At 37.3% G+C, this 10,966-nt stretch overlaps 2 protein-coding genes across 3 annotated transcripts in view; one reads left to right on the top strand and one right to left on the bottom strand.

Moving 5' to 3' along the window:
* Positions 1-1,246, bottom strand: part of LOC135208713 (SH3 domain-binding protein 1-like) — a 77,424-nt gene extending 76,178 nt beyond the window's left edge. Inside the window, exon 1 of one of the 2 annotated variants that reach the window (XM_064241191.1) lies at positions 1,028-1,246. In XM_064241191.1, coding sequence (XP_064097261.1) covers positions 1,028-1,086 — 59 coding nt within the window. In that variant the 5' untranslated portion in view covers positions 1,087-1,246. The remainder of the gene's footprint in view (positions 1-1,027) is intronic. The other variant, XM_064241192.1, reaches the window with a different exon arrangement.
* Positions 1,247-1,508: 262 nt separating this feature from the next.
* LOC135208714 (cytoplasmic dynein 2 light intermediate chain 1-like) lies at positions 1,509-9,901 on the top strand. The gene is made up of 9 exons (XM_064241193.1): positions 1,509-2,043; positions 3,996-4,749; positions 5,372-5,473; positions 5,670-5,843; positions 5,997-6,086; positions 6,384-6,496; positions 6,693-6,806; positions 7,306-7,546; positions 8,968-9,901. Exons 1-9 carry the CDS (start codon positions 2,033-2,035, stop codon positions 9,034-9,036), a joined length of 1,668 nt encoding a protein of 555 aa, XP_064097263.1. The 5' UTR covers positions 1,509-2,032; the 3' UTR covers positions 9,037-9,901.
* The last annotated feature ends 1,065 nt before the right edge of the window (positions 9,902-10,966 follow it).

Consider the following 10,966-nt stretch of genomic DNA (forward strand, 5'->3'; position numbering starts at 1 on the left):
CATACAGGAGACTTACTCTTAAGGTGAGAAGAAAGTTTCACGGAACTGACAGGTACTGATCTGAAAATTTAAGGAACCTACAAGGTTGTGAACCTTTACCATGTCCAGTATGGCTACTCATGGCAAAAGAATAAAGGGACAGTGAAACACACCAATGAAACTTGTCAGATTTCCAGTATGTACTTGAGCACATGACAGCTGACTTCCATAATCTCCTATATAGCTTGACAAAGCCTTGTGCCAGAGTTCAGTTAACCACACGAAACCATAACCTTCCACTCAGCAAATGGAAAGTCCCCCAACTTGCATCACAAGTCATATCAGGCTTCTCATGTCCATTGAAAATAAGCCTAGAGTAAATATCTACTAATCAACACCATAGACACCACATGCCTACAAAGCCTAGGCTATGTTCCAAAATGAAAACTAACTGGTTTAGGTACAATGTCAGAATACGAGTGCATTAAATCAAACTCTAGTCATACAGACCCAGGCCTGGGCCACTTACATACCTCCCATTTACCCGATCGATCTGTTGCAAAAGGCTACCCTGCAATGCCCAATCTCACTATCTTAGGTTAGCCTATTGTGACAGCTCTCTTGAGCTTATCTAGCTAGGTATACTACCTAGGCTAGAAGGGTATTTTACACCTAAATAATCCAACTTGGCTTATCCTGACTATGACTTACACATTCGAGTCACAATAAGTTAATATTGCCCAGTCAATTAATTGCAAAGGTCACGTGACTTTTATAATCTTAGTCCAGGCCTACCGTAGGCTGAGTGGGTACTGCTTGAGCTACGTAGGCAAAAAAGAAGTGCCAGAAAAAACTCTTTATCACACAATTTTGTGGGCAAAGATGGTAAATAACTTAAATATAAAGCACACTGTGCCTTTAGTAGATATGAAAGACATAAGTAGACAGAGAGATGACGATATAGCTATTCTAAAGGCGAACGTGAGGGATGGGCCGATGATCACTTGTCTGCCATCCCCCTTCTTCCCCCCTACTCTTTCACATTTACCTCAGAAACAGGTGATCAGCTTGCTGCTTGACCCTCTTGAGCTGTTTACCCAAATTCATGGTGGCCCCAGCTTCGCGTTACACATCACTTCACGCCGAGAAACGCCCGCAAAATTCGGTTAAAACCTCATTTCCACATCGCGATGAGAGACATAGGTCTGATCTTCCACAATACTCAAAGAGAACTGTCGTGTTTACATCGTCAAACTGACTATCTATACTTCCAGTGGCCACATCATTTTAGATTTATTCCTCTTCCCATGATTTATACGATTTTACACACATCAAAATTCATTCCATAATTGCATTTAAAGATTTCTGCAATTATCGTTTTATTATACGTCGAGATAAGTGAAAGAGAAGTTGAGGATTATCGGAGTTGTGATTGGTCAGTCGGTGAATTTTTGACCAATGGAAACGCGTCTTTGGAAATGTCAAGGTGTGGGAGTGCCAAGTGAGTCATGAAGGCGCGCCATTTAAAATCGCCTATGCGCCCAGTAATACAATAAAAAACATCAAATAAATTTATAAATCTTCTTATGTGTTACTTACAAATACGAAATATACGAACGCCGAGACCAAGAAACCGAAAGAAAACGAGCTATTTATAGGAAATACAATCAACTGTACCGACAAGTGTGTGTACACCAATGACAGGTGATAGAGATCAACTGCACATGCGCGTCTCACCTGGATTCCTAATTCATTCTGGGAAAGAATACTTCCTACGTACGACCTTAAAATACTATTTGCTTTTTGTTTTCCGTGGTTTTCGAGAATATATCACATGTGGAAGAGTTTTACTGAAACAGTTCGACAACTAGAACATAGAAGAGCAAATGTGTGAATTCCAGTTCTTGAAACAGAAAGCAATATACCAAGAATGATGGAAAAGCCTATATATGTGCAAGAGAATATGTTAATTTAAATTGAAAACGTTTAATGAAATAATATATACTGACAATTTACGAACAACAATAGCGGTTCTACCATTACATTCGGGAAAATGTCTCGCAGGTAAGCTATGCAATATTTCTTAAATTTAATGTCTTATGATTTTATAATCACATTTCCTAAGATAGTCCACACAGTGTAGAAATGATTTTTATTGAAATATAATCTTCACTGATGAATAGCATTCAGTATTGTTGCTGAGGATTGTAACCATTTGTTTGCGTAAGTTGCCATGGAAACCGTACTAACTGAATAGATACGACAGGGCGGAATGCATAGAGAGAGTACTTTTGGCCAATTATATTTTGTTTCATCATTATTATTATTAATTTCTCATGGAACAAGCAGAAAGATAATATACTTACCTATCGAACTTAATTACTATAAGGCCATGTAACATAGGAAGGTAAAATAGAGCAGCAAAACGGCAAATAAAATTAAATATAATAAACAAATAAATAAATAAATGCACGATCAAAAATAAACGAGTAGAATTAAATGGTGTCCTCGTGCAAGGGAACTTGAATTCAAGACTGTTAGAAGTCTTTAAAAGGTAATGGCACAGACCAAGGCTAGAGGATGTTGATTACGTAGTTACCATCCGATGTAGAGCAACAAAAATGGCACCATGGAAGATATAGCAGTCATAAGTAAAGACAAAAATATTGTAGTCATTTAATAAAACGTAAGGGACAACCTACAATATATTCATATCTTCTTGGGTTCATCTGGTCTGTTTAGCCTAGTCCTATATGCCCATAAAGGCGCCTGTCCACACTAGGAAACATTGTTTGGAAACAATTTGCAAGCTGCTTCAGAGAAGTTTAAAACATTGTCTCCAAACAATGTTTCTTTGTGTGGACAGGGCTTAAAGTTGACCCGTGTAAGTATATAGGACTAAGCTAAATAAAACAGTTGATGGGAGAATGAGATCCTTTTACATACTGACACATCCCTCTCCATATATCACCCTCTCTACTTTCCATATGTAAATATTTACTTTCAACTTTAACACTATAAAACGCTTTCATACTCATGTATCCGCAACTTGTATTTTCAATTGTCAATTACCACTGTAGGTACCATCAGCAGTTTTTTATACGGCTTTTTCCATGCGACAATTTGCCTTTAGAAGGGAGTAAATTGAAAAATAAATTGCATTGGCACAATTACATGTACACAAAAGTTTGGTGATTAAATGTATATTAAAATATAAAAAGTTATAATGGACAGTGACGGATTAAGACTCTTTGGGGCCCCTAGGCTATATATATATACTATATATATATATATATATATATATATATATATATATTATATATATATATATATATATATATATGAGGGGGCCAATATTTTTTGCAATATACAATTTTCAATATGCAGGCTAGCGATTTTGGAGCCAGGGCCACCAAGGATTTGGGGGCCCCTAGACGTAGCCTAATTAGCCTGTTGGGTAATCGGCCACTGATAAATGGAGAGATGCTGTCCATAAAGAATAGGCCTACAATCTTGTGTCGACGCAGTGGACATTTTTGAGACGTTGTTAAATGTGGAATAGCAGAGATTAATGTAAATTCTATAATGCATATGGAAGTGACATGTTGAGGATGTAAGGATAGTCAATAAAAATTAAAATATAAAAAGACACTACCAGACGGCAGTGTAAAATGAGGCATGATGGTGCGAGTTTGGGTGAATGGTTAACTTCATCTAATTATCTAAAGGCTAATATATAAGCCTATATAAGGTTACGCCATTGCCTGTATTACAAACTACAGGGTACTCCAAAATAGGTTAACCTGAGAAACTGAAAACATGAGGTAGGAGGAAGGTTACTTATGTTTATCCCAGCATCATCATAACATGCCAGTTGCTTCCTTTGTTTGTATTACAGACTACAGGGCACTTCAAAATAAATCACTGTAATCTGGAACAATGAAAACAAATGAAGGTATACGTTATTGGTTATCCCATCATCATCGTAATTCCTAACAAGTCTGTTCTGCTTTCAGCGGAAGCGTCATGAGCGTCTACCCCCCTGCTAATGCCAGGGCAGGTAGTGCAGTTAGCCGAGTTAGTGCAGCTAGCGTAACCAGCGCTCAAGTTACAGCCAACGCGCGCAGTGAAAGCGCCGCCTCCAATGGGCGCGTTGAAAGTGCTGCTTCCAATGGGCGCGTTGAAAGCGCAGCCTCCAACGGACGCGTTGAAAGCGTAGCCTCCAACGGGCGCGTAGAAAGCGCAGCCTCCAACGGGCGCGTTGAAAGCGCAGCCTCCAACGGGAGCGCTGGAAGCGCAGCCTCCAAGGCGCGAGTTGAAAGCGCAGCCTCCAACGCGCGCGTTGAAAGTGCAGCCTCCAAAGCGCGAGTTGAAAGTGCAGCCTCCAAGGCGCGAGTTGAAAGCGCAACCTCGAACGCGCGAGTTGAAAGCGCAGCTTCCAAAGCGCGAGTTGAAAGTGCAGCCTCCAAGGCGCGAGTTGAAAGCGCAGCCTCCAACGCACGCGTTGAAAGCACACCCTTCAAAGCCCGCGTTGAAAGCGCCGCTAGCGTACGGAGCAACATCCTAAGCAACCAAGGAAACCAAGGAAACCAAGGAAACCAGGGCAGCAATCAAGGAAACAACCAAGTTAACAACAACTTCAGCGGTCTAAGCGTCTGGGACATAGCGGTCGCCGAAGACAGGAAGAGAAGGTTAGATCCCCAGAACAAGCAAGAAACGGACAAGGCCCCAAGAGAGGCAACGTTGCTTATTGTTGGTACTAGGTCCGCTGTGAGTCACACCTATTGACTTTCTTTTGTTGTCATGATATCTTTTGTTATGTTTTAAATTCCTATGAAAGTATAAAAAAACTAGGCCTAATTGTCCTTTTTTTTTTTTTTAAGAAACAAACTATTTTAATAAAACTGACAGCTAAAACAAAGTATTTTTTAGCTAACTACTTTGATTTGTGGATAAATTATGTTACTATTTTGGGTAATGCTACTGACTTGTTTACTGCCATGAACAAAAAAGTTAACTATGCCAAATTATCAGTTTCAGAATCACAATTTTAGTAAAGCTGAAACTTAAGGTAAAGCACATTTCAGATGACTACTTTCATTGGTAGATAAATGATTATGTTACTGTTCATTGCCTTCTGTAATTTGGCCTTGGACTCACAATTGATATGAAACTTTAGCTATATAAATAGAGTAAAACAGTCCAGCTGTATCGGATGACATTATAACCCACCTGCATCACTGCATCAGATAGCATACACAGCTGTGGCTGTTTCTTGCTCCTGAAATCCTTTGTAATTTTTTTAGTTTCTGTATTTCAACAAGTATTATTACATACTTCCTTTTGGATTAACCTCTAATATGCAGAAACAATAAAATGCCGTTTCTTTCAGGGAAAAACAACGTTACTGCAGAGATTTCTAGACAGGGAGGAACCACCCAGAAACACCCTCGCCCTTGAATACACCTACGGAAGAAAGTCCGGCAAAACACTGGTAAGTTCTGTATTGGTCTGTTTTAGGCCTACACTTTTCACTTCTTTTTTTTTTTATCTATTACAAGGCTGAGAGTTGTTGTTCTATTTTTGCATTTCCTAACTTCTTCCTTCCTTTGTTTATTTTCCCGGCTTGGGTTACAAAATAGTAAATAAATTAATATCTTAAAATCATGCTCATAGGATCCTGTTACCAGGTAAAGGATGTCTGCCACCTGTGGGAACTTGGAGGCGGGGCTCTGTTCACCTCGTTGTTGACGGCTCCTCTCACATCGAGGGTCATCCCGAACCTCGCCGTGATCTTAATGCTGGACCTCTCACGACCCGAGACGATCTGGACGGATCTTGAAGCGCTGGTTTCTCAGTTGGAGGTGCGTACTGTTGGTTCGCAAATGGAGGTTTGTTCTATTGGTAACTGAATATTGCCATCATTCGTATTTTAACTTCGGCATGGGTTTTGTTTTTAAAGTGATACAAGTTCACGAACACTTTAATTTCTCATTGTATATAGTATATTTTTTCAGGCAGAAATAAAGGCCGTTGTAGCAAAACAAGCTGGAATGCAAAAACAACTGTCTGCAGCAGCCTGGAATAGAATAGGCGAAGATCACCAGGTGAGTGTAAGATTAAGTACTGAATATTTACATCTGAATTCTGTGGTAATGGCTTAAATGGGAAATAATAAATACCAAGGTGAATTTCACTGTTTATATGCCTTTTTTACTGAGGAAATCAATGCGACTGATAAATTCATGCACTTAGCATGGGTGGCCCCAACCCTCAAGATAGATTTTGGTATTGTGTGTAAGACGAATGCAATTTGTTAACATTCACTTATGAGACTGGCTGAATTAAACCATTTATTCGCAAAGCGTGTTTTAAAAAGAATATTTACCTCCTTTCTGTTCTAGGACAAAGCACTCATTTCCCCCTTTCTGGTACCTCTCGTGATCCTTGGCGGGAAGTATGACGTTTTTCAAGACATGGAACCAGAGAACAAAAAGATCATATGTCGTGCTCTTAGGTACGTGTTTCTTTGTACTGACTACTGTACTTCTCAATATTTAAAATAAATTAAAAGAAAAGAAATTCAGTTGGTAATTTTAAAAAATGTAGCTTATTACGTATAAAAGGTCCGGAGTGGTTCCTGTCTATTGAGTATTGGTCTTCTAAATTAACTTCAGTTGCTGTTATAATAACTATAATGAAACTACTTCAAGGTTTGTGGCTCACAGTCTAGGGGCATCTCTTCAGTTTTTCTCTGCCCGTGATGCTGGACTGGTTAAAAAGGCCAAGGAGCTCCTGAGTCACTATGCTTTTGGAAGTCCTGACAGGTAAGTTAGGTACCTATTACCGTATATTTCTTAGCCATAACATACAATTTACAAAATATGATTCTCTAGGAAGTCTAACTTTGTTTTCAGTGTAATGGATCTTCAAGTTATTCAGCATGCTGATTATATTAGAACATTTAATGATTAAAAATTATAGATAAAAAATATTCTGTAATCATTTACTTTTAACACTTTCCACCGAAACTCGAAATTAACTGTTATGATAGTCCCAAAGTAAGACACTATGGAAAGGAAATTACCTTTTATAGCACTGATTACAAAACATATGTTTACTCTGATTTGGTCTTTCATACTGTACTTTATATTCTTCCATTCCCTTCCTAACTCTGACTAAAAGCAAAAGAAAATAATCATACAATGAGTATGTTAAACCTATTGCCTCCAGCACTTCTTAAATCACGAGTCACCTAAATCATGACTTTTTTTTTCTTAAATATATACCTGCCAAATCAGGCCTGCTTTCCATGTTTCTTTACAGCAAAAACCTGTCACAAGACTACAACAAGCCTCTATTGATACCAGCTGGGAGCGATAACTTCAACACAATCAATGGAAATGTCGATGAATCACACGCCATGACTTATGACACATGGAAGCACACATTTACTGCCAAATTTCCACAAAAGAACGAGAAGAAGTCTGCACTGCCAGAGGATCCAGGACGTGACCCTAGCTATGCAGAAGCTGATGTCGATAACCTAAGGGCACAGAAGGATGAGGTAAGGAACTTACAGCTGATGATGAGATGAACACTGACTGACATTAGCCTACTTGTTTTCTGTTGCATTTCTGTAATTTATGCACCTCCAAAGCATGGCCAGTAATTTTGTTATATTGGAAAATGAAAACTTTTGTTTACAATTGGAACTTCAGAAATTCAAGCAAAGATACAATGGATTACTACCCTAATACGGTTCTTGCATTTTAATAATGACCAAACTCTTAATTTAATTTATTTTTTCTGTTTTAGTATTGTTTCTTTATTTCCCAGTACCTTCTGCTGCCTCTTTCTAATGAACACCATATTCTTTGGAAGCTTGAATTTCAAGTCACTGGTCCCTGCTGCCTTGTTCCATATGAATAGGGTTCATCTTCTGAACGATAGTAGTAACTTACTCTTTCACATTGTTTTCTGAAAGCTCATTTCAGTTCAATTTCATTTAGCTTATACCTCCTAACCGGATGCGTTGTAAGTGAATTTTAGCTCTAAGATTCTGCTTCCTGCTTATAATTTTGGCTTATTGTTGATGCTTTCTTTGCAATTGAAATAAAAAGCACTACTCTGCTTCAGTTATGTTGACATCACTGTATTGAGTCTTGGAACACTGATTAAAATACTATTGTATCATATCTGTCTCAGATTCAATTGCTTAGTTACTCAACTTTTTTTTTTTTTTTTTCAAAGCATTTTTCTTTGATATGTAGGTCTCTGTGAATTTACTTCCTACGACACGAAGCAGATTTTGATATAAAGGCAGGATAGCTGCACTTTGACATAGTTTGCCCAGTAAGAAAACCACAAGAATAGAAAATTCAAATAGAGTAGAAATTAACTGATAAATTTCTAGCTTTCTGCAATCAAATATTTGCCCAAAGCACAGTACTGTATTTGATATATGTAATTAGTGTTACTCCCATGCAAAACTAGGATGCATTGCATTTCAAAATTCAAGTGATAGATAGTTTATTACGATTTATGCCAATTATTTAGTGTCAAGAAAATACAGTTTACGATCCTCAGTTACAAGGTTTGACTCTGAAGACTGTCATTTCAGAGATGAATTGTGCTAATTTATAATGCTTAGTCCAAATTTTAAGCAAACGTTAACCAATTAGAAAATTTCTAGTTTTCTGCAAAAAATAAAGAATAAAGCAAGATATACAAATTTACTGCATCATGTAAGACTAATGACTAATGACTTGCCTTCTGAATATTTCACTGAATTTTATGCCAGCATAGTGAATTTCTCTCAGGCCTGTCTGTAATTACTGCAGATTAAAAAATTTTCACTGTAACTTTTGGTGAGTGTTAACCATACTGTTTTATAAGTAGCCAAACTGTACAAACAATACAAACTGTACATAAAGAGTAACAAAATACTTCAAATGCAACACCACTAATTTTTCTTGATTCCTTCAGGAACTGGAACGAATTCGACGAGAAGTGGGACGTAACAATGCAAGATGGGCCGAACTAGACTTGTCATGAAATTCTACAAGGAATATATTGTGATAAAGTATAGCACTTAGCATTAAATGTTTCTCAATAGATTTTCAGCCTGAAAATGGAAGCTGAGAGGATTGGTGTTCTTAAAAAAATTTTTGTACAAGACATGCAGATGATTTTCCATACCATAATGTGACCAAAATTTGCTCATGGATTAGTTATAATGCATCTGTAATATCAGTGACCAGAAAACTAAGTTAATTTAATTATGGATAAGTGTTTTGATATATGTTATTAATACATACAGGTAGTATGTACTCTCTTTGATATGACAAGACCTCAGTAAATATGAAAATAGGCTTTAAAGTGTAACATATAAAATGTTTACCTTTTCCAGCTTCCATTACATTTACTTGCAATCAGATCCCATTCTTTATTTTTAAACAAATACTACCTGAATGTACTGTAAACTTTTAATCAAACCAACGTACACAGAGGTGGTAGTTTACTGAACATACCTTCACATAGTAATGTCATTTACAAGATCCCCTTCTCACACCTGATATACTTGCCACTTGGTTTCCTGTGGGCAACAGAAGAGTTGAAGACTCAGACCTACCGAGATGAAACTTTGGGAAAGGAAACTCAAGACGAGCATAGGCCCTTGGCATGAAACCGAACTGGAGGTGACAACGATGGTGATGAAGGCATTAGTGCTTGCTGCTAAATTTACTTTTGTTTTGAAAGCAGTAATTTAGAAGCATTTTACATGAAATCTGAATTCACCACATACAAATCCATGCATAGTAACATGACTGTCATAACCTGTAGGAAAATAATAAAAAATAGTTTAAAGCTACCTTTTGGGTATATGTAACCCCTATTGCAAAATGTAACTTGACACCACGCAATTATGTAAATGTTCGAAAATACAAAAAATTATTAGTCCTAGGCAGTTTGCATAATTTCTTGCATACACTTTATGCTTTTCCATTTACTTCCTTGGGCTTTGGATTTATTAAATAACTGAATGGACTGGTTATATTTGACCTAGTCATAGTAGCTGCAGCTTAGGTTGGTTTATCGTCACCCTTCATGATCCTATGCGCAGGTATCCAGCATATTTCACTATATACACAAAATTCATATAATTTGTTGATTATAAACAGGACTTTCGGAATAAAAGTTCAAAGGGTTTTCACAGTATTTCGAAGGTTACTGAAAATAAATCTCTCTAGCAGAATATTAAAAATAATCTAGTGCTGAATGTTGTGTACACAGTCCTGTTGTGAAAACAGAAACACTGGCATGTTTGATTAGGTGACAAGGCAGCAAATCCTACACATGACAGAGATTTTGAATCATCGGTATAAATTCTGTCTAATTTTTCTATTGTGCCCAGCTCCTGATGTTCAGGAGTATACGCAATTTTTTTTGGACAAATGATACTGACAAGTACATGTTCCGATTTACAGAATGACTAGTAGTAACAAAGAAAATTAAGCTCTCTAACAAAGTTGAACTTTGATTAAGCCTTTCATACAAATATCAGCAACTTAAAAAACTTTGAACAATTACTTCAAATAGTACTAGTCGGTGAAAAATTATGTAAGTTCTCATACTGTATTTCAAAATTCAAATCTGTTTTGTTAAACATTTATATTTTTGTAAAAATTTACTATCAACTTTAGTAAGTGATCAAGTTAGTCTCATCTATCAGAGGTTAAATGTAATTAAAAAAGTCTTAACTTTTAAACTGAAAATGGAACGCAATGACAAGTCCAAAGCGCCTTGGTGGCATAGTCGATATGGTGTTGGCGTGCCACCTCAGTGGCTGTGATTTCGAGTCTCAGGCATTCCATTGGGGAGTGAGAGATGTGTATTTCTGGTGATAGAAGTTCATTATCAACGTGGTTCGGAAGTAACGTAAGGCCTTTGGTCCCGTTGCTGAATAACCACTGGTTCCATCACC

This window comes from Macrobrachium nipponense, chromosome 35, assembly GCF_015104395.2.
Source record: "Macrobrachium nipponense isolate FS-2020 chromosome 35, ASM1510439v2, whole genome shotgun sequence".
Classification (NCBI taxonomy): Eukaryota; Metazoa; Arthropoda; class Malacostraca; order Decapoda; family Palaemonidae; genus Macrobrachium; species Macrobrachium nipponense.